This window comes from Dasypus novemcinctus, chromosome 14 (genome assembly GCF_030445035.2).
Source record: "Dasypus novemcinctus isolate mDasNov1 chromosome 14, mDasNov1.1.hap2, whole genome shotgun sequence".
NCBI lineage: Eukaryota > Metazoa > Chordata > Mammalia > Cingulata > Dasypodidae > Dasypus > Dasypus novemcinctus.
In genome coordinates this window covers 4,696,659-4,720,190 of record NC_080686.1, presented here as the reverse complement: position 1 = coordinate 4,720,190, position 23,532 = coordinate 4,696,659, and the positions used below count along the sequence as shown (strand labels likewise).

The 23,532-nt window shown below is 36.4% G+C and overlaps 1 protein-coding gene across 5 annotated transcripts in view; it reads left to right on the top strand.

Annotated features, from left to right (window-relative positions):
* LOC101415069 (zinc finger protein 596-like) overlaps positions 1–20,416 on the top strand; it is a 73,681-nt gene extending 53,265 nt beyond the window's left edge. For 2 of the 5 annotated variants that reach the window (XM_058275469.2, XM_058275468.2), the window contains 6 exons: positions 10,166–10,340; positions 13,360–13,667; positions 15,303–15,429; positions 16,221–16,310; positions 16,840–16,931; positions 17,379–20,416. In XM_058275469.2, coding sequence (XP_058131452.1) covers positions 13,635–13,667; positions 15,303–15,429; positions 16,221–16,310; positions 16,840–16,931; positions 17,379–18,905 — 1,869 coding nt within the window. In that variant the 5' untranslated portion in view covers positions 10,166–10,340; positions 13,360–13,634 and the 3' untranslated portion in view covers positions 18,906–20,416. The remainder of the gene's footprint in view (positions 1–10,165; positions 10,341–13,359; positions 13,668–15,302; positions 15,430–16,220; positions 16,311–16,839; positions 16,932–17,378) is intronic. The other 3 variants (XM_058275472.2, XM_058275473.2, XM_058275470.2) reach the window with 3 other exon arrangements.
* The last annotated feature ends 3,116 nt before the right edge of the window (positions 20,417–23,532 follow it).

The window sequence follows — 23,532 nt, the reverse complement described above, 5'->3', positions numbered from 1 at the left end:
TACAGACGGGCAGATTATTTGCCTTAACGGTATACAAGCAACACTCTCATTAGTAGACAACGAAGTACCAGTTTAGGGGGGCTTTATGAGGAGGTTTCTAATACAATACATTTTTCTCTCTCCAAATTTTTTGAATTTACTTTTGTGACAGTAAAAATCAATTTAGGCACAAGAAGTGTTCACATCAACACAAATAGAATTTCAGCAGAAATAGAAGACTTCAGATTATTAAACTGGTTTTATAACAATGTTTTGGGTGACTTTTATTTCCCATGGATTTAAGATTCTTAACCATTGTGGCTGCATAGGCTACTAGTATAATCAAAATGATCTCATTTTTCCCCAGTTTGTATAATTTGTGGCATAGGTAACAATAAATTGTTATTACTTCCCCTTTTGGACTGTAGGGCAACTGGCACTTTAATTCATAACCAGCAGGACTCATTGGTCCTGCGGTTAAACCGGAGCTGTGGACACAGCCCACGGAGCTGAATTTAAACTTAGTCCATTGTTATAAGGATCCCATATATTTTACCTGTTTCTTTAAAAGGCCATTCTTTTTTTTTTTTAGTAAGAAGTCCAAACAATATCCTGGTCTATATTCTAAAACTGCATGAGGTGACTGGTAAACAGTTTCTTAGTCACTGTCATTTGGGGCTGGGATCCCATATAGGGCACTTATATTTTCTAGGCAGCATATAGTAGCCGGGTGGTTGCAAGAGTCCCTTTGCAGTGTCTGTAGCAGTGAAAGCATGTTGCGCTTTCTGAGAGCAGTAGGGGACTGATGCTATAGTCACTGGAGTAAGTAAAATGGACACTCATGTGTGATGTTCATGAGCTGTTAGTAATAGGCAGCTGAAAGTGCTGCCACAGGGTTCAGTAGCCATGATGTCCATTTTCCTGTGGAGCCACTCTGCTGCTGCTTGGGTCTCAATCATATGGCTCTGGATCTTCATGAGGGTATCTGCCTCAACAGTCCTGAGAGGGGTATTAAAGAAGTGGGCAGGGTCATGATTAGACATTTACCTGCTGCTTCTGGTAGGCATCCCAGATGTCTCTCCAAAGATCTCTCCACCAGAGTGCAACTCATGCCAGTCCATTGTTCCTGTCTCATTTTTAGTATTTGTAGTCCACCCCTGGATAGGGGTGAATTATACTTGTGAATTATACTTCAAATCCAACTGCAAGGTAGTATTGACATTTAAAGCCTCATTTTTAGGTTACCTTTCACTGTTAACCATTTTGTAAAAGGTAAACTCCAAATGTGATTTATGAGTTCCTAGGCATGAGCAGACTAACAAAGTTGAAGCACATGCATAGTAGAACAGAAGAGAGAATTTTACACTTACTTTTCTTAGGGAAAGATGATTTTAGAATCACCTAGTGAAGCTGTCTAGTAAGATAGGGAAACAATAGGTGGGTCTGGAACCTGGCAGAGAGTCCACATGGACATCAATAACTCCCAGGATGACTGCTGGAAGACCCTTCCCAAGATTCTGCCATTCAGAACAAAGATTTCCTCTGGAAGCCAGGAGATGCCCCAGATATTCCCAAAGGGCTTTATCATTGGGCCCACATGGGGGATTGATGGGTAGGGTAATGAAAACAGCAAACAACTGGAACCCCTCCCCTGCCATTAGCAAAGGGGTGTAATAATTAACAGTTCAAAAAGCAGGCACAAGACCTGAATACACTTTCTCACCTCTGGACCCTAACTCTGGCCACCTTCTCCCCCACTTGTATTACTACATAAGTAAACCTGGGCATTTATAATCTATAATGGGGAATTATAGTCTGTACATCAGTCTGCTTTATCACTTTTCAGACCCTCTCTATCTGGGACCCAAGATCTGTTGTTTCCTCCCATTTCTCTTCCCTCCCTACCTTAATAAATTACTGGCCTAGCTCACCCAATGTGCTCTTGAAATTCATTTCTACAGCATAGTCAAGAACCTAGACAAAATCTAGTAACACTAGATACAAAACTCTCAGTGTCTGTCCATCACAAAAACCTCATGCCAGGACCCTTCTGCTTAGTTCCCCCAGGAAAATCCCTGGGAAGTTGCTAAGTATGGAGCTAAGTGATCCAGAGAAGCCCTTCCTGACAAGACATGAATTGAGCTGCTTTGGGGGTTATATCCCATTAGTTTCCTCCTGGCAAGGGGTAAAGCCCTACAAAGGCTCCTTCACTAGAAGGATTGGAGTGTTACAGTGGAAAGGTCAAGAACCTTTGACTCTTAGTGCATTTCCTCTTTATGGAGGAAATGGTCATGTGGTCTCTGGTCCTCAGTTCTGTTGGTCCTCTCCTCTCTTACACATGCTTAATTGGAATTCGTGGAGACATGGTTATGTGGTCTCTGGTCCTCAGATCTGTTGGTCCTCTCCTCTCTTACACATGCTAATTGGAATTCAGGGTCCCATACAGAGCCCACTCTCAACTCTTCTGTAGCCACATGGTGTGACACAAAAGATTTGCCTCTATTTAGACTATCAGTGGTAGATCATCCCAGTTTCTGAGAAGGCACACCAGTGGGGGGCGGGAGAGCTCTGCTGGAATCCTGGAAGTGCCATCCAGTACCCTAGGGGAAGATAAATGCTTTCATCAGTCTGATTGGCACCCCAGCACTAGATCTGACTGAATGGATTGCTTGTTGAGTCAGCCTCCTGAAAATGGTGGAACACTGCTCAATACCCCCACATTCCGTGGCTTGGTTGCTTTATGTTCTGGGCATCCCCAGAGCCTTAGAAGTCTTGGGGCCATCTTGGTCCCATTTCCAGGCTGAACACCCAAGCTGGGCTGACCCTAGGAATGGGCCTGGTTAGGGACCTTTCTTTTGCCTACATTTCAGAGGTCTTAGGAGTTAGCAATGAGTGAACTCATCTCATGGTGACTCCCAGGGTCTGAGTTCTACAGTTAAAAACCCATTAAACATTAAACAACATTAAAAACCCATTAAAAAAAACTAGGCACTAATTATCCTGTGATTTGCCAGAAAGCAACTTCAGGGTGGGACTCATGTCTTGCTAACAAATACATTTTCAGTTTCTAAGGCATTCTAAAGCATTTCACCCAAAATGATAGCAGTAGTTAGAAGATTAAAGACATTTCTAATTAAAAGGGTCTAAGGAAATGATACAATGGGTGATAGCCATTCTGGACTCAAAGAAAGGGCAGATAAACTCCCAGTGAACTCCTGCTTGACTTAGGCCACATGCTCAGTCAGGTCACAAGGACTTTTCACCTGCCAGAACTTCCTTGGATCCACATGGCATGTAGGCTCACTCCTACCACCTCTGAACAGAGTGCCAGAAGTCTAGGCAACTGAATTTATGTCCTGTGGGAGCCTTCCCAAGAACCCCTTTAAAATGGCAGGCTAAAGTCACTCCTAATTAAAAAGAACTCATAGAGAGGGCCTGATAAACTCCCATCAGACTCCTACTCAACTTAGACTACATGTGCAGTCAATTCTCAAGTGTGGTTTCACCCACTACCAGAATTTCCTTGGTTCTACTTAGCATGGGGCCTTGTCCCCGCCACCTCTGAAGAGGGAGCAAGAGGTCTGGGCAGAATGAGTTTTTGCCCTGTGGGAGCCTATCCAGGAACCCCATTAAAATGGCAGACCCAATAGAACACACAGACAGGCCTTAATTAAAACTCACCAGTCTCTGGCAGAGTCGGGGATCACCACCTGCCCTTCTGTTTCTTGGCAATGGCTTGCCAGATGAAGCCAGGGAAGTGTTGGATTCTTCTAGGTTCTTGGTTATGTTGCATAAGAGTTGAAGAACATGCCAGTTGAGTTAGGCCAGTAAAAAGAATTTATTGGGAAGTGGAGAAAAAGAACAGCTTCCTGAAAAATGGAAGAGAAGGATGGAAATACACACTGAGATTTGGTGTGGGCTCCTCTAGGTAAAGAACGCCTCTTTCTTCTTTTTTAAGGTAAGCATTGAAGGCTATAAATTTCCCTGTCAGCACTGCCTTTGCTGTGTCCCAGAGGTTTTGATATGTTAGGTCCTCATTTTCTTATATTTCAAGATATTTGCAGAATTCTCTTGCAAATTATTCTTTGACTCACTGATATAGAGTGTGTTTTTTAATCTCCATGTATTTATGAATTTTCCCTTTTTCTGTGCATTATTCCTTTCCAGCTTCATTCTGTTATCATCAGAGAAAGTATTTTGTTTAATTTCAGTCTTTTTTTTAATTTCTTTCCCCTTCCCTCCCCCCCCACCAGTTGTCTGCTCTCTATGTCCACTCACTGTGTGTTCTTCTGTGACCGCTTCTATCCTAATCAGTGGCACCGGGAATCTGTGTTTCTTTTTGTTGCCTCATCTTGTTGTGTCAGCTCTCCGTGTGTGAGGTGCCATTCTTGGGCAGGCTGCACTTTGTTTCGTGCTGGGCAGCTCTCCCTATGGGGCACACTCCTTGAGGGTGGGGCTCCCTTACCTGGAGGACACCCCTGCGTGGCAGGTCACTCCTTGCACACATCAGCACTGCGCATGGGCCAGCTCCACAAGGGTAAAGGAGACCCAGAGTTTGAACCCTGGACCTCCAATGTGGTAGGCAGATGCCCTATCCATTGGGCCAAGTCCGCTTCCCTAAGTTCAGGCTTTTTCAATTTAGTGAGACTTTTCTTGTGACCCATATGGTCTCTCTGGGAGACAGATGGATGAGCGATTGTACAGAATGTATATCCTGCTGTTTTGGGGTGCAATGCTTTATAGATGTCTGTTAGACCTAGGTTATTTACCATATTGTTCATGATTTTTATTTCTTTATCCTCTGTCCACATGTTCTAATACCGAGAATAGTGTATCGAAGTCTCCAACTATTATTGTAGAGCCATCTATTTTTCCTTTCTGTTTTGCTACCATGTGTCTTCAGGCACTCAATTTAAGTGCCTAAATATTTAGTATAGTTTTTCTTCTTGGTGAGTTTCCTTTTTTATTAATATATAATGACTTTCTCCACCTTTTATACCCATTGTGCACTTAAAATCTATTTTATCCAATATTAGTATTACTACTCTAGCTTTTTTTCTGTTGTTACTATTGACGTAGAATATCTTTTTCCACCCTTTCACTTTTAACCTAGTTGCGTCCTTGTCTGAGACGAGACTACTCTTGCAAACAACATATAGATGGCTTGTATTTTTTATCCATTCTATCAGTGTATGCCTTTTGGGTGGAGAGTTCAAGCCATTAGCCTTCAGTGCTATTATTGTAAAGACATTACTTACTTCATTCATTTTGTCCTTTGGCTATCTCTTATCATATCTTACGTTTGTCTGAATTTTTACCCTTTAATTTACCCTTTCCAATAATCTTCATTTCTACACTCCACTCTTCTCCAAGTCTCTTTCACTTATTTTTCCTTTCAGGTGGCAGCACTCCTTTTAGTATCTTTGGTCATTCTATTCTTTCAGTAACATTTTATATGTTTTTGTCTATGAAGACCTTGAACTTGCCATCCTTTTTGAAAGATAGCTTTGATGGATACAGATTTCTTGATTGACAGTTTTTCTCTTTCAATTCCTTAAATACTTCACCCAATTTCTTCTCACCTCCGTGGGTTCTTATGAGAGGTCTTCACTTAATCTAATTGAGATTCCCTTTTAGTGATCCTTTTCTTTTCTATTCCTGCATTCAGAATCGTATATCTCTGATACTTGGCATTATGAATAGTAGGTGTCTCAGGATATGTCTATTCAGATCTATTCTGTTTTGGGTGCATTGTCCTTGGATATTGATATTTTTCTGTCTTTCATAAGGGTTGGGAAGTTTTTCATTATTTCCTCAAATATACTTTTTGTGCCTTTTCCATTCTCTTCTTCTGGGACACTGATAATGGGTATGTTTGTGCATTTCTTGTCATTCAATTCCCGTATCATTTTTCTGTTCTCCTGTCTTTTCCAGTTCAGATATTCTGCCTTCAAAAGCACTAATTCTGTCTTCAGGCAATTCAAATCTGCTCTTATATACTGCCAATGTATTTTTTAATCTCATCCATCATGAGATTAATTCCCCTTAAGCTCTGTTACTTTTCTTTGCAGGCTTTCAAATTGTTTTATATGCTCATCCATTGTCTTCTTAATTTCCTTTATCTCTTCAGTCATATTTTTTTTCAATTGTTTGAATTGATACGGGAGAGTTGTGTGATTATCACTGATTAAATGTCTTAAATCGTGTATATCTTCAGGATATTTGTTTTGCTTCTTTGGGCCATCTCTTCATTTCCTAGTATGGCATGTAATTTTTGGCTGATGTCTAGGCATCTGAATATGTTGGTGAATTTATTCTATTGGCCAATTTCTTGCCTATTTTTTTTCAGTTCTTCTTTGATATATAGTTCAACTCATTTTAAGTCTTTAAAACTGCCCAGCTTACATTATCAGAATTGAACCAGGAACTCACTAATGGCATGCAGACTTTCTTCCAGCAGTTAGGGTATAACAAAACCCAAAAACAGTTTTGTCTATGCAGTTTCCACACTGGCAAGCATACCTTTTCTTGGAGGTGTTTCACTCTCCACTTTCCTTTATTTTGGATTGGCCAGAGCTGAATTCAAAGTAGGATCTGCTTGCCAAATTCAGTGAAGAGAAGCCCATTGACTCTCCCTCCCTTTTCCCTTGTAACAGCTTACAGGGAGGAAGATGTCTGTGCCCCTCTCAGTTGGCTGCAGTGAGACCTTGGTTTTACCCCAGCCTAATACATTCGGAGTTTGGGAGGGGAGCACTTCTCAGCTACTGTGGGTTTTAGTAACTTAAACATTTGTTGTTTTGTGTTGTTGATGTCTCTGACCCTCAGTTTCCTGGAGTTTTGTAACACTGTCTTGATCTGAACCACAAAGCAGGTCCCTCAGACAACTTTGGCTCTTTCTCTATTGTTTTTGTGAGAGTGCTGAATCCCGCCTGCCTACTCAGACACCATCTTTCCAGAATGCTTCATTTTATTTTTCATCTCAGTCTTCCTCCAGAGAATTCAAACTCTTTGTTCATATAGGACCAGTATGTCTGGTTCCTTGATGTAGCTCCAGGACCTTGAGTATTTCCTATTACAAAGAGTGGACTGTAAAGTATTCATTGGATTAATTAAGTAGCCTTTCAATCATTCTTCTCAATGGCATTACCTCTTCAATTTCCATCATCATAAGAGGATTTTAACTTCTTAATTATCTTGTAAATCAAATCAAGGTGAACAGAATGCATCTAATTGAATGAAACCCTGTTAAGTCTGGTATCTGCAGTCTATGCAATCAGTGTTTTCTCCCTGAAATGGGTCACTCATTGGGTTTAATAAATGTTTTCCCTATACAAAAGAAATGCAAATAGAGTTTGCATTTTCCAATAAGGAAATAAGCTGAACAGCACATGATTTTGGGAGAAGAGCAAAGTGTGGTTTGTCTCTGGAACTTGCCTCAGAATTGAGTAGACCTAAAGGTCACTTCTCAATTTTTGTCTTCTTTGGAGTTCTCCAGACTATGACGCATGACCTGGCCTTTCCCCATTACTATTTATAAATACAGCTAATTTGCATATAATGATTCTATCAAAATACATCTTAAAATATTTAAGGTTTATTGGTATGTGATTTTTACTTCTCCAGTTATTAAATTCTCTTGGCAATTGAGGCCACCCTGTTTCAATGAGCTGCAATTAGTTGGTTTGCCCTTGTGTCCTGTTTGTTCCTCAAAGCACTCTGAGATGATTTACACATTTTGCATTTAAATGCACTGCCCTTGAGAATCTGCTTGCATTCATTTCAGTGAAATTTCTGAAAACATCTTCACCTTACAAAAATCCTCAATAAATTCCCTGCTTTCCTCCTTCTATTAGCCATTTCTGTCCTGGGACCCTAGGTCACAACACTCTCGTGAATTTTTTTGTCCCCACATTATGTATTTTCAAGCTCTTTCTGAAATATTAAATATAAAATCATTAAAACATAGTCCCAGTTCTTCCTTTCTTTATACCTTTCTACTTAGGCAATATCTTCCATTCCTTTCACTTATTTATCATCTATGGATCTTGAACCTACACATTCCTGCCCAAATATCACATCTGAGTTCCAGACCTGAAAATATATTCTGCACTGAGATTCTCATGGTTTTATCATCAGTTAATTTAGATGGACGCATCACCTTTTGAAAATCTAGCTCTTCTTTAATAATCCAAACCAAATTGAATGAAATTTCCTGTCACACAGTTACTCAATTAAAAAAAAAACCTGGTGATATTCTTCAAAAATATTGATATTTCTATGAGAGATTTCCTATCTCCAAAAAGGAAATAAATCTAGATCATGTAACAAGTTACCTTGCATTTTTTCCCTTTGAATTGTCTCATCTTAATTAGTTTTTAAAACCCGTAGGGCCAGATTGTATGTTTTACTTGATAGAATGATTCTGCTCTTTTGGACAGGTCTAGCTCAGAGTTGTCTTCCAACATATTCACATATATTTTTTAAAAAGAGTCACTTTCTTGAAAAATATTGCATGAAATTGACAGTGATGAGAAGATCTGTGAACTTGGTGCTTGACATAGCATAATAGACACACTGAACTAGGCTAGGAAGGAAAAGTGGCTTTATTGGCCAGTGGAGGAAAGGAGAGGAGATCTAACCAATCTCAAATTGACCTCCTTGTTGAGTCGTTTTTTCAAAGCTTTTATATAGGTTTACAACAGAGAACGTTAATTATTAAGTTGAGCTCTCTGGGAATGGGCGAGGGAGTTTCTCTAGTTTTTTCTCTTGTTAACATTAAAATTAATAATCGTAAGTTCTCTAATTGTCGTGATGATAAAGATAATAGATTGAAGCATTATATGTTTACTTTTTTTTTTTTTTACAAAAAGGAACTAAGAGGCAAAGTGAGATCATAATTAGGGGATGACTTCTAATCTCCACACCTTTTCCAAAGACCCTTGAGATAAGCCTACTCTAGATTTTCTAAATGAAAAATTTTCTCAATTTTCTCAATTTTCTAAAATGAAAAATAGAGATTGTGAGAGAGAAGCACAAGGTTACTGCACTCAATTTCTTTCATTAATTGGCTTGTCTTAAAAGAAGTAGAAATGACTGACAAATATCTGAATACTTTAGATTTTGTTCTTATGTTCTGGTTTTGTTTGAATGTATTTCCTCCCTTAATGTCATGGTTTATTGGTACTGCTACTAGGTTTTAATTTGCACCCTAAAAAATCCATGGCCTATTGAGTATTAAGATTATCAGGTTGCTACCATTGCTTGCTCTTTTATATGTCTTGAGAATTAAAAACAAAAGCATATTGCTCTGCTAATACCTGCTAGAAGTTACAATTTTTTTTGAGAGATGTACATTGCCTTCTTTTTCATAAAGATCCATACTTATGGGAACCACTCATCTGGGGGATGGATTATGCAACCATATATTATAAACTGGATATTTTTATATAAATCAATGCATAGTGCTTAATTATATTCAGTAGGCCTAGTGTCTTAAAATATCAGCTATAGCTCTGATTACAGTAATTCTTCTAAATGGTCGTAAAGGAAAAATATTTTCTGGAGCAGATTCTTAGGTAGTGCCAGTAATTTTTTAGCAATACTAAGATAGTATATTTTGTTAAAACTTAAAATAAGTTAAATGTACTCTTAAAGCATATAAAAGCATGCATTGATAATTTAGTTTAAAAAATTCTTTAAAACCTAACTTATTAATAGGAAAATCAACAATGAAACAATCGTTTCTTTTAGGAAACTTAATAATTTCTTTTGGGAAACTTAATTATTTCTTTTCAAGTTTGAATGTAGATCTGACATAATGAGACCTATACTGAATAGTCTTTCCCTTGCTTGATAGTAAAATATACACACTCTAGAATAATTTAAATTTTCCTTGTATATTTTTCAGCACAATTATTTCTACTTAAATTGAGTTACATGGAGGACTGAGAAAATATTTATAGATTTCAGTTCTTCTCAATATACAGATGAGTAAGAATCTTCTTGTGTAGGTGCTTTAATGTACTTACCCAGGACAACCAAAATCCATATAAGTGTGGGGTATCTTTGAAAAAGCAGGAAGGTTGGTTTTGAGAGTTTTAGAAGGAAGTGAATGACACGAGGTGTGCCTTGAGTAGATTTATCTTGACTAACGTGAATTAATCAAGATGTTTCTTTTGAATTATAGGGCTGATTATGTTATCTGCTCCATAAAATAGAGTCTGCTGTCAAAATATTGCTTTTTCTAGAGAGATGGAAGCTCTGAACTACACATGTTATTAAAGGAGCCTCAACAAGACTTGGATTCCTTGTATTCTCATTCCATTTAGGTTCTATTGAATAAGGGAGAGAATTTTCACCAGGTGAGAGAGTCCTAATTTATTTTGTAAATGATTTAAATCAGAATGTATTGTTTAATTGACTGCAGGTAGTTGGACCAGGCCATGTGGGGTCAGGTTAACTTGTGGATATACAAAATTTCTGGATTTGTAATTATTTGATCATTTTAAAAGGGAAATTTATTTAATCTAATACCACTCAAGGAAGGGTTTATGCAGTTAGACCAGGGGGAAAGACCAAAATATGAACAAATAAATGTACAATGAAAAATGATATGAGTGACCTGAAGGCATGGTAGAATTGTAATTTAGGTATTCAAAAAATACCTTAGGTTGGGGCTAAATGAAGAGATCTCTAAAATAAATGACAAAACAGATACTGAAGGAACATGACTATGATGGGGAAAACTGAGGCAATTTCCATGGAAATTATAGTGTTCAGTGCTGAAATAATATCTAACATGAATATGTTTGTGAATATATTTGTCTTTCTGAGTGATGAAATCTTATTCAATCCTTGGGTGCCTGGAGGAATCCTAACTTAAAATCACTTACTTTGAAGGGAAATACTTTGTTAAAGTGATATACCTTGATTACATTAATTTGACATCTAGGTTAATCAGAGTAAACTTTAAAAGAAGAGAATTTATTTTAGATTTCTGGGATCGTGGTTGTGGAAATGTCTTGTTATATTTGATTTTTTGCCTCTATCCATGAAAATAGAGCTACACAGTGTCATGTTAGAGCCAACAGTGGAATAAATTGAAGCAATTGAGTGGGGGTGTGAGATTGTCATGATAGTGTACAGAAAAGGGAGAGAAAGGAGGCTACAATTCATCCTTGAAATGTTCTAGTAATATTGTTTGAGTAGTGCCATGCAGAACACAGGAAGAAGGAGTGACTAGAATAACTTGAATAAACTCAGGGGACTGAGAGACTGTCTGAGAAGTGTAAGAAAAAGAAAGTTTACAAAAGTTCCAATTGGTTCTTCCAAGATATAGACTGAAGCACATAAAATTGATTTATTCATGGGGAGTTTATTGGAGACTTTAGCATAATCTACTTAAGAGGAAGTCTGTGATGTTATTAACTCATCATTTAAGACTGAGAAAGGGTAAAAGTGCTCATGTAAATTGAATCTGAAAGAAGGAAAAGGAGATCAGGCACAAAAGATGAAATAAGAACAGGGGGCATTTAGGTTCATAATAGAAGAGAAACAATTAGGTTAAATAATGAGGTGAATGACAGAGATTTCAAAAACAAGAATTCATTTGGAGACATTTGACTTAATCATATGACAAGGCTCTTCAGTGAGAGTGGAGTAACTAATGGGTATGAATGCAGACATTGTGATGTTAAGTTGAGGTGATTTTTAAAAATTTATGTTGTTCACCTGGTTATTATGATGTTATTCTCATCTAGTAAAAGTAATGTGAGAATATGTGGTATTCAATTGTGGGACTTGAAGTGATTATGGAAGATGGAAGATGGAAGAATAAATTATCAAGATGTGGCCTTTTCCCCAGATATATTTGAAAACACTAGGAGTTGTGGTTCTGTATTTAGTCATAAAGCAAGAGTTTAGTAATGTGCTGTGTCACATCAGTAATAAACATGACAAGAAATTAGAATCACCTCCTATGTGGGCAGATGTGGAAAATAGTGAGATATATTTATTGACACAGGGTAAATACAGTTCTCAGGAAGCATATGCTGAAATACGTATGCTTGGAATACATCTGGCAGTAAATATTACATGAGATAGAAGCTAATTTTTGGGGATTTGGTCCCAAAGGGTATCGGGAATGAAACAAAGAGAAAGAGAGAATAAAACAAAAAGAGATGGGATCAGGGGGTCTGCAAGTAGAGACTCCTCAGACTACTTTATTATCTCCAAGTGGCATTATATATACTCAAGCTATTGTGAACACAAGCAATAATATTCAGCTGCACATTAATAAATCTCACAAGCTAAAGAACTACAAAATCTTAGAGTACAAGGTTCTAGTGCTCCTTCAAACTACAAAGTGTTCTTGCTCATATTTCTCCTGGCCCAAGACAGCTTCGTTCTGTTTACCCAAAAGGCTTAATTGCTGCATTCCTATGTTAAAAGTATAGTAATGGAAACAGCACTTCTCTTCTTGCAAGACCAACATGCCTTTGTTTCCAACACTAATATTTGTGAAATGGGTTCAATGCAATGGAGGTTTCCTTGTGACAGGAGAGTATACATGGAGTTAACTGTAACAAGCTATAGGAAGAGGAAGTTTTGACAACAGGGTGACAATCTGATTATTTAAATGAGAGGTGACATTCTATGTAATAATTGGGTATGGTGTGTAATCCTTACGATATTTGAAATTGGGATATAGGAAGATAAAATTTATATCCATCTGTGTCTTTTTTTGGCAACATAAGTTTGTCATATTATTACTTCAGCTTTCTGAACCTCTATTTGGGACATTTATTAAATGAGTAAATTAACCTTTATCAGCTGGGTTGCTGAGGATATTAAATTATTTAAAATGTATAATTCTCCAAACATGTTGAATACAATAGTTTTTTTCCTGGACTTGAGGTACAAATAACTAAGTTAATCCTAGATATGATCAACCCAATAATAGTATACTTTTTTTTCTTTTACTTTTAATAATATATATTCCTAAGTTTCTTAGTTGATTTCTAAATACATTGGAGTGAGATATAGAACTCATTGTTGAAGGGGTTGCATTGTTAGATATCACACATGGAAGAACTAACATGTTTTATATCAAAACATCAAATGAGTTTTATGGTAGAGTACAAAGGAAGTGAGAATCCAGAAGACCAAAATGCATGTGAGAGAACCTATGCTTTTGCAAAAACCAGTAATAACTGAGAAATTCCAATCTGTATCCTCTTGTGGTGGTGACCCAATTCCAGATGTGATTTTGGTCAGGGGTTCTTGTGTTTTGGAATTGGGGATGAATTAAGTCTCTAAACATCATGGGCTAAATTATTTAATAAATATAATTCATGGATTTTCCTGTTTTTATCTGTACAGTGAAGGTAAGCATATCATCTTCACTAGCCAGAGAAGACAAGATCTCCAGCATCTTGACCCTTTGAAAGGAGAGTCCTCACTTTATTTTTCTTGAGCACACCTCATGTTCATTTCGTTGATTGGACTGTGGATTCTCCTGGGTGAAGTGTTTGGCATTCATGACAGGTGGGCCTGAAAGTTGTTGTCAAGACTTGAATCTTAAGATTCTTTCCCCAGTCTCAGCTTTGCTCATCTTCTGCTTGTCTGGTTGTGAGTGAAAATCCAGAGGACCATAGATGTCATCTAAGGTTTTGACAATGCAATCACAGGTGAGTAGGGAATTCTTCTTTAATTAAATTACACCTCTGTTAACAGCAGATGGGATGATTTCTCTGTTGGTGTGGATATTCCTAGTATATGCAGGAGCTATTCAAGGATCTGAGTTTAAATTAATTTTATGCAGGACTCTAATAATTATAAGTTAAGAACTGATGAAAGTAATCTTCCAAGATAATTACAAGAGTTGGGTCCAGCTTCCATTAAGACTGTTTTCTCCGAAATAATGACCGGTGTTTTCTTTTTCTCACACCTCCCATGGCCTCATTGGATAAATAATGAATTCATGGATCATGTTAGTGCATGAGATTGACCCTGGCATGTAATGAATAGAGGTGACAGAGCTGAACAAGAATAGAAGTTTATTGTCAGAATAGAGGCTGAGTTTTCAGGTGTGGAGTCAAGCTAACAATACAGGTATTGTGGTATAGGGGTCGGTATATATGCCAGAAGCATGAGGTTAGTACATTACAGGAAATGATGGATAATTTACTTATTTGTCCCCAATTTAAATTTTCTTAAAATTTTGATGGAATATATCTGCACCATTTGAAATATTTTTAAAAAGAAATCTAAAATTCACTGTATCACTCCTGTTCAAATTGCCCAGCTTCAATTTTCTAAATAAAATTTATTCAAATTTTATAAATGGATGCAATATATAGGAATTGTTTTTTCCTTCATTGTGGCTCTTGTTTCAGGAGCTTATAATAGGAAGAATATTTATTTCTCTGTTAAAATTTTTGAAGATTTGCAGAGACCAAAAGCAACGAACAGGATTCTTTAATATTTCACACACAGATGAGATGAAGATAAAAGTGAGACGACGAAAACACATTTGTAGATCCCAGATAAAGTTGAGATTGTAAAGTCTCCTTCCACAGGAATGGTCAGTCTAAGGCTATGTATCAGACTGGTTCAGGTTCCCTGGTTCATAACCCTAAGCCATCTGTATTTATACATTACAGTGAATACCTGAGTTATGTAGCACTCAGGAAAGCAGATGTACTGATTTGATACCTATACAGGTTAGCACAATTCTGGATATTTCTTCAAGTTTCTCTGTCATTTTAATGAATAATAGACCTGTGAATTGAATTTAGATAGAAAGCAATTCACAGATTAACTCACATTTGTAAAAATGCATAACATATTCTTAAATGATTTTATAAATGAGAGGAAAGTGAATTCATCTGCATAGGGGAATAAGCTAACCATACTCATTTTTTTAAATGAAATATGGCTATTGCTCATCTTACAATAAGTCTGTAAATTTATTTAAAATTATTTGGAAAGGTGGATTTAGTTTTGAATGCTCAAATGAAAGTTTTATAATCAGCAGAAAGAAGGCATAATTACAGGTTCATTGGGAAAATTTCTGGGTGCATATAACATCCTGTGTCATGTGATTTTCTTTTACCATAGGATTATGTATTCAGTGTGTATGTGTCTGTGAGTGCATCTGAAAGGCAGATGACAATTCAGCATTGATAATGATGTTACTGGAATGCCATACACATGAGTTTTATATACAGTTTCTGCTTCTTTAATGCTTTTATTTTGTACATCACACTCAGGACATTGGTTAGGTTAGTGCTACGTGAACACAAATTTCTGTGATGTTTTAGGAGTATGTGACCATGAATGATGTAGCTGTTGACTTCACCCAGGAAGAGTGGGACCTGTTAGACACATCCCAGCGAAAACTGTTCAGAGAAGTGATGCTGGAGAATATCAGTAACCTGATCTCAGTAGGTGAGACTCTCAAAATTTACTATTTATATCTCTTATCTATCTACCACCAATCTAATCTAGCTACCTATATATTTATCATAAATCATCTTCCATTTATTCAAATATCAGCTTCTCCATATTATAACCTTTATTTTCTCTTATATTTTTATATTTTATAACTTTAATACATTTATATTATAAAAAATAAAACTGTGTAAATGAATGTTTCCTTATTTTTTATTTACATCTAGTTCACCCCAATAGAATTTAATCTTCTTTACCACAACTTAATGTCTTTCTTGAATCTCAATTTCCAACACTCGGTGCTGTGCTGGCAATTCACTGAATACTTTTTGAATAGATAAATAATTGACTGTGATGAAATATGTATTCTATTTCAAGGGATATTCTGAGGCTTCAGAGCATAGTAGTATAATAGAAACATTGCATATCTCCTTTTGCATATCAAATATAGATCATTCTTTTGGAATTCATATTAATTGGATTATTTTTTAACATAATATTCAATCACTTTGGAAACAGAGTTCTCCCAATTTAGAATATAGATGGTACTGCAATTTTTCTTTGTATTTGTACATGGTTAACAATAACCACTGGACCTCAGTGAAATGGGTAAAAGGTCAAGACTTAAAATTTCTTGTGAAATATTATCAGTGATCTGAGTTCTATGTTTTGTTGCATTGCTGACCTTCAGTGCTTACCTTATTCTTTGGTAACCTGCCATGTACATCATGATCATTCTCTGTTACTATAACAACTTAAAATCCAGGTAACTTTTTTCATGCAAACAGGATATCAAGTCTGCAAAACAGATATGCTTTCCCAGCTGGAACAAGAAGTATGGAGAGAAGGAATAGGATTTCCTCAATACCAGAATTCAGGTGAACTCTAAGGACCTGTGCATCAGAGGAGGGGTTTCATGATATAGGGAACAGGATTCCTTAAGTCAATTATGATTTCTTTAGGTTTCCTTACATGAGTTATGGTTTCTAAAATATAGCTGAGGACATTGGGGAAATTTTAGTCACATGTGTTTATTCCATATACTTCTCAAGCTTTATCAAGTGTCATTGGCTTTGTGAAAGTGATATTCATTTGTTATTGCAATTAAACCTTCACATAATGACCCTTTTCCTGGTCCTATTCTTGGAATTTTTCTTTTTCCCTCTTTTTTTACCTTCCTAACATCCCAACTTCTTCTTTCTCATATTCCATGCATGAAAGTCTTTTCTGATTGTAATGCCATATAATGTTCCTTTATTCCTAAAGTACTCATTAATTTGATATTCTTTCCCAGCTAACTGTGAATGTGGGAAACATACTGAAAGAGATAGTTGAAACTATCCAAAATTTTTATTCCCCTAATGCTCTTCTAACAATGTATTTTGTTTTCCCTTTCAATTACGACAGGGAAGAAAAGTGCCTCTAAAACATGTGAAATGATAGAAATGATAGTCAACCAACCTACCTGTAGGGAAGACATTTCTAAAATCATGCCATTGGTAAGCTTAATTTTGTGAACCCTATTATTCCAAATAGATACCTAGAGATGGAATGATTTAGGAATTGGGTAAAATCATGAAATTGTAAGTAAGGTTGGGATTAAGTGCCAATGCAGCAAAAATCTGTGATAGTTTGAATTAATGTAAAAATTAACCTAAACACAAACTCTTACCTGAGTTCATATAAAAAATGAATAAATACCTTTCACATATATAATCTTTGAAATATGAAGCTCAAAATTGATCAGATACTTCTTCAGTTAGATTGTTATAATAGAGAATATCTATGTGTTATGGAGTAGAATAATGTGTATATGAAACCAACATATCAAATGTTTTAATTCAAGACTATCACTAGTGAATTAGTCTAGGTTTCATATGTGGGGAAATGAATAAATTCATTTTTATGGACAAATATTTTACAGTCTCACATCTCATTCCCCACAGCTGAGACCTCACATGCAAAAGAATTTCTTTAAATGTAATTATTTGCAAGAAGACTCCTCTGACACATCCACAGTGAACCAACATGCATTAATTCACATGACTAAGAAATCCTACTTCAGGAAATCACCTCCAACAGTCCTCAGTGATCAATCATCTTTTAATCAACATAAGCATATTCAACCTGAAAGTGAATCATATGAATGTTACCAAAGTGCTAAAAAGTGTATGCAATATTCTGACCTCAGACAACACAATGGACTTACCATTAGTGAGAAACTCCATGAATGTCATCTGTGCAAGAAAGTTTTCAGTCAACATTCCCATCTTCAACAACATGACAGAACTACTGGAGAGAAGCCCCATGAATGTCATTCTTGTGGAGAAGCCTTCAGTATATATACTCTTCTCAAAGAATATGAGAAATCTCACACTGGAGAGAAACCCTATGAATGTCACTTTTGTGGAAAAGCCTTCATTCAACCGTATTCTCTAAGAAATCATCTGAGAAGCCACACTAGAGAGAAACCTCTTGAATGTGATGTATGTGGGAGACACTTTAGTCTTTATTCTTCCCTTAAATATCATGAAAGAACTCACACTGGAGAGAAAGCCCATGAATGCCATCTATGTGGGAAAGCCTTCAGTCATTATGCTCGTCTTAAAGAACATGAGAGATCTCACACTGGAGAGAAACCCTATGAATGTCATCTTTGTGGGAAATCCTTTGGTCACTCCTCTTCCCTAACAAAACATCAGAGAATTCACACTGGAGAGAGACCATACGAATGTCGTCTTTGTGGGAAAGTTTTCAGTCGATCTTCTTCCCGAAAACAACATGAGAGAACTCACACTGGAGAGAAACCTCATGAATGCCATCTTTGTGGGAAAGCCTTCACTTCATCATCTTCCCTTAAACGACATGAGAGAACTCACACTGGAGAGAAACCCTATGGGTGCCATCTATGTGGGAAAGCCTTCAGTAAATATGCTTATCTTAAAGAACATGAGAGATCTCACACTGGAGAACCCTATGAATGTCACCTTTGTGGGAAAGCCTTCTTCCAATCCTGTTCCCTAAGAATTCATCAAAGAAGTCACACTGGAGAGAGTCCCATTGAATGTCATGTATGTGGGAGACACTTTAGTCTTTATTCTTCCCTTAAATATCATGAAAGAACTCACACTGGAGAGAATGCCCATGAATGTCATCTATGTGGGAAAGCCTTCAGTCATTATGCTCGTCTTAAAGAACATGAGAGATCTCACACTGGAGAGAAACCCTATGAATGTCATCTTTGTGGGAAATCCTTCAGTCACTCCTCTTCCCTAACAAAACATCAGAGAATTCATACGGGAGAGAGACCATATGAATGTCATTTTTGTGGGAAAGTCTTCAGTCGATCCTCTTCCCTAAAACAACATGAGAGAATTCACACTGGAGAGAAACCCCATGAATGCCATCTTTGTGGGAAAGCTTTCACTACATCATCTTCCCTTAAACGACATGAGAGAACTCACACTGGATAGAAACCCCATGAATGCCATCAATGTGGGAAAGCCTTCAGTCAACCATCTTCCCTTAAAAATCATCAAAGAACTCACACTGGAGAGAAACCCTATGAATATCATCTATGAGGGACAGCACTCGGTAATTATTCTAATCTTAGGTGACATGAGACAACTCACACCAGAGAGAAACCCTATGATTTTCAACATGGGAAAGCTTTCAGTCAGCATCCCCATCTTCCATCTTCAATGACATGAGATAACACACACTGAGAGAAACCATATACATGTCATTTATGTGGGAAAAACTTCAGTCAACTTTCTAGTCTTATACACCATTAGAGAACTCACACTGTAGAAAAACTGCATGAATATTAATTATGTAAGAAACCTTTCACCTGTATTTCTGCCCTCAGGCAACATGACACCATTCATGCTGGACAGAAACCATAATATCATATGTATGGGAAAACCTTAGTTTTTCTAGCCTTAGACAATAGGTTATTACTCAAATGGAGAGAATCCCTATTGTCAACCATTTTGAGAAAATCATAAGTTAATATTGTTATTTTGATGTAATGACTCACACTATAAATCTTTTGCATATTTAAGAGACTTCAGCCATAGTTTTAGTCTTAAAACATACCAGAGAACTCACTTTCTGAAGAATCACTGTTTTTAATATGCTTAAAAATTCCTGTAGTCATCCATACTACATGTAATCTAATAACTTTCATACTGGTGAGAATCTATGTGCATGTCATTCATGTAGCAAAGCCCTTAGTAGATAAATATGTGCAAAAACACATAGTGTAAATGTAATGGAATTGGAGAGGCCTCTTCTACCTCTCTGATAAGCTAATCAGAGAAATTACATGTGAGGAATTCTACATCTGTACTCAATGTGAGATTGTCTTAATTCCTAATTTATCCTTTAATTTTAATGACAGAAAGCCAAAAGAGTGAAATTCTAGGTCTGTAATCACTGTGCCCTATGATTTAGTCAAAGGTAAGCTTTTGTGTGCTAAAGGAAACTCAGTTTAAGAGTAACCACAAAACATTAAACAAGAGGAAGAAGACTTCATTAGGAGGATTAAACCCTTTGAGGGATTTCCAGAAAATTCATTGTGGAGAATGCAATGAAAAGGCATAGGAAAACATTTATTTAGAGATTGGGATCAGTAATTTTGTGTCTGATGGATATTGTTTGAGGTGTTTGGGAAAATAATTGGGTATTTGATGGCTTATTTTGTCCATATCAACTGGAAATTTATTGGTTTATGTGGATAGAATGTGTAAAGTCTGTGATTTTGGAGTATTTCCCACATAATGTACTTCTCTGGTTGCCTTTCTTGGGTCAGTCAATAAATATCTGAAGGGGAGGAAGAGATATGGTCACTTAGTTCCTAATATTAGAGGAAACAACACTTCATCTCCTGACTAGAATATTTACAAGTGGGTGTGAGATACACACAGTAGTTCACTATGCCAGAGATCCAGGTCATTCCCACTGCCCATTGCTAATATCCCAATAGGAAATATTCAGGAAAAATGCACTGCAATAATCATCTTCTTAATAATATATTATTAATATTAATAATATATTAATATATTAATATTATATTATATATCCTTGCCCATAGGCAATGCCATTATAATGGTTGACATTTGGAAATCTTGTCCTTGACAATTATTAAAATGTTAAAATCCAGAGCATGCAAATATGGAAACTTGATAGCTAAGTTTTTTTAAAGCCAATCTTATGGATACATAGTAGTAAAGCATGCAATTCATCTAAAAGGTATTGTCAGTGGTATTTAGCATAATCACATAGTTGTGTATTCATCATTTCAACCCTTATTAGAACATTTTAATTATTTCAATAATAAAGCAAAAACAAAAAAACAAAAATTTGTCACCTCTCAATGTATTATTCCCCTGATGTACATAGCTGCTCTTTTTGTCTGTTCTTGCTTATCTATTTATTTTAAAGAAGTTTAATTGAGATATAGACACATACCATTTAATCTATCCCAACTGTATAATCAGTGGGTCTTGTATAATCAAATTGTGCCTACATGACCAAAATAGTTTTAGAAAAATTTCAATATTCTCTAAAGGAAAATTCCACACCCCTTAGCAGTCACCTTGCAATCCCTCTATCCTGTCACAACTCTACATTACCAATCTAATTTCATTTTTATAAATTGACATATTTGCATATTAAATAAATGGAATCATAAAATCTTTATTTTTATATGTGATGTGAATGATCTACCTATTTTTTGGTTAGCTTTAAAAAAATTTTAAACATACTTAGATTACATAAAAGTTACATGAAAAAGGTAGGGGACTCCCATATGCCTTACTCCCTACACCTCCCATGCATTCCCACATTAAAAACATCATTACTGTCATACATTGGTTAAAATTGATGAACACAGATTAGAATATTGCCACTAAGTGTGGATTAAAATTTCATTAGATTTAAAACTCTCCAACACAATTTTGTAAATTATGACAAGATATATGATGGCCTGTATTTGTCATTAATGTCATTCAGGAATTCCCTCTCCCTCCCTGCAGAAACTCTGGAGGGAGTTTTTCCACAACAATGATAAAAGTTATTCCATTGCTAGAGTAACAATAAGTCTATAGTAGAATAACAGTAAGTCTCCTCTAGTCCATCATTCATTACCCAATACTGAGGATTGGGTAATCTGAAATGTTGATACTCCACCTCTAATTGAGAGGGAATGTAGGTCCCATCAGGCAGATGGATGGGACTGTCTTGCTTGTAGTTGTAGACACTATCTGTTCCTTGGGATGGTTATTATCCAACATCATTTCCTAGTTGTCCTTGGTGAGTCCATTGAACTGGTGAGTAGGTGTTTCAACTCTTGAGATTCAGGGCGTGAATGGCATATGGAAAGCCCAAAGATTTAAGTCTCTTGGACATAAGCCTAGCAACTCTAGTACTAAGTATAAGTTCAAATAGAAGGGGCTGAAGAGTCATGTGTAGGGAAACCACAATTGAGTCCAACTCACACTGGGGACATAAATTTCATTGTAGGGCCCACTGGCAGGGCATGAAATTCCTAAGCTGTCTGCCCTGTCTATAGTGTCTGGATGTCTCAACTAAAGCAACATTTACTGTAGCAGTCAATGGGATCCTGCTGAGATGTGCATAAGCATAACCTCTGGAATGACCTCCTGACTCACTTTTAAGACTCTTAGCAGTATAAACTTATTCGTCTTTACACTCCCCCTTTTTGGTCAAGGTCTTTTTCCAGTTGCATTACTACTTGATGCTTGGCAGTAATCCCTCATTGCCAGAGAATAATCCCCAGGAGTCATGTCCCACACTGGGGGGAATTGGGGGCATTTATATGCTGAGTTCAGCTTAGAGAGAGGAACACATTTGAGCAACAAGGAGGCTCTCAGGAGGTAACTCAGGCACCCTATAATATATGCCTAAGTTTCAATTTCAAAAGTAAAGTTTCTTAAGTACAGTCATCAATATCAAGGGCCTGTGAATGGCCATCCTTCACTATTCACTGCTTCTGTTCTCAGGGGATTCTAGCTGTCCCATTAGAAAATATGGTGGAGCTAGCTATGATGGGAATTGGATATTCTTTCAGTTATTGTGTGAATCTTCACCCACTGTGACAATGCCCCATGAATACTTGAACACATTTATGTGCCTTATAGGTATGCCACAGGTGAACATACTCCCATGCATCCCCATCACTGACACCCTGCAGTAGTGATCCTCCCCTGCCACAGTTGTAACCCTTCTGTGATTTAAAACTTCAAAAATGAAGCTAAGACAGTAACCAAGTACAATTTATGAGGAAATGAAATAATGATAGTTTTAAAAATAGCAAAATACAATTTTTTTAAAAATTGGAATAATAAAAATAATTAAAAACAAGATTAAAAACATTTTTGACATGTTTTTCATCACTGTAAACTATTATCTTGATGTATAGTGACATTTCTTCTGTTTATTCCCCAGTTTCATTTTTTTTTTTTTCATTTTGTCTTCAAGGAAGCTTTAGGTTATAAAAAACTCACAGAATTTAAGGGATTCCCATATATCCAACTTCCTCCCTCTTTTCCCTTTTCCCTTAACAGCATTTTACATAGAGGTGGTACATTTATTATAATTGATGTACACATATTGAAGCATTGTTACTAATCACGCTTTCATAAATTTCATAAATTTTTATGAAATTTAATATGGCCTGCATCCCAAAGGTCAGAATGCTTCAATATTTATACATCAACTGTAACAAATGTATCATCTTCAGCTCTCTTTTGGTTAAAACTTGCATGGTTTTTTTTCCATTCTTTCACCTTCAACATATTTTTTATTTTTAATGTGAGACATGTCTCTTTCAGGCAGCATATAGTTGGTTCATGCTTTTTAATATATTTTACCATTCTCCATTTTGCTAAAGAGTTAATTCCATTTACATTTAAAGTCACTACTGGTAATATAGAAATTTCTTCTGTCATTTTTCTATTTTACTTTTGTAAGTCATGCTGTTATTGTCTTTCATTGTAATATATGTGACTTTGAATTTTTCCCACAACCATTTCAGATCTTTCCCCTTCTAGTCACAGAAGCATTTCATTTTTTTGT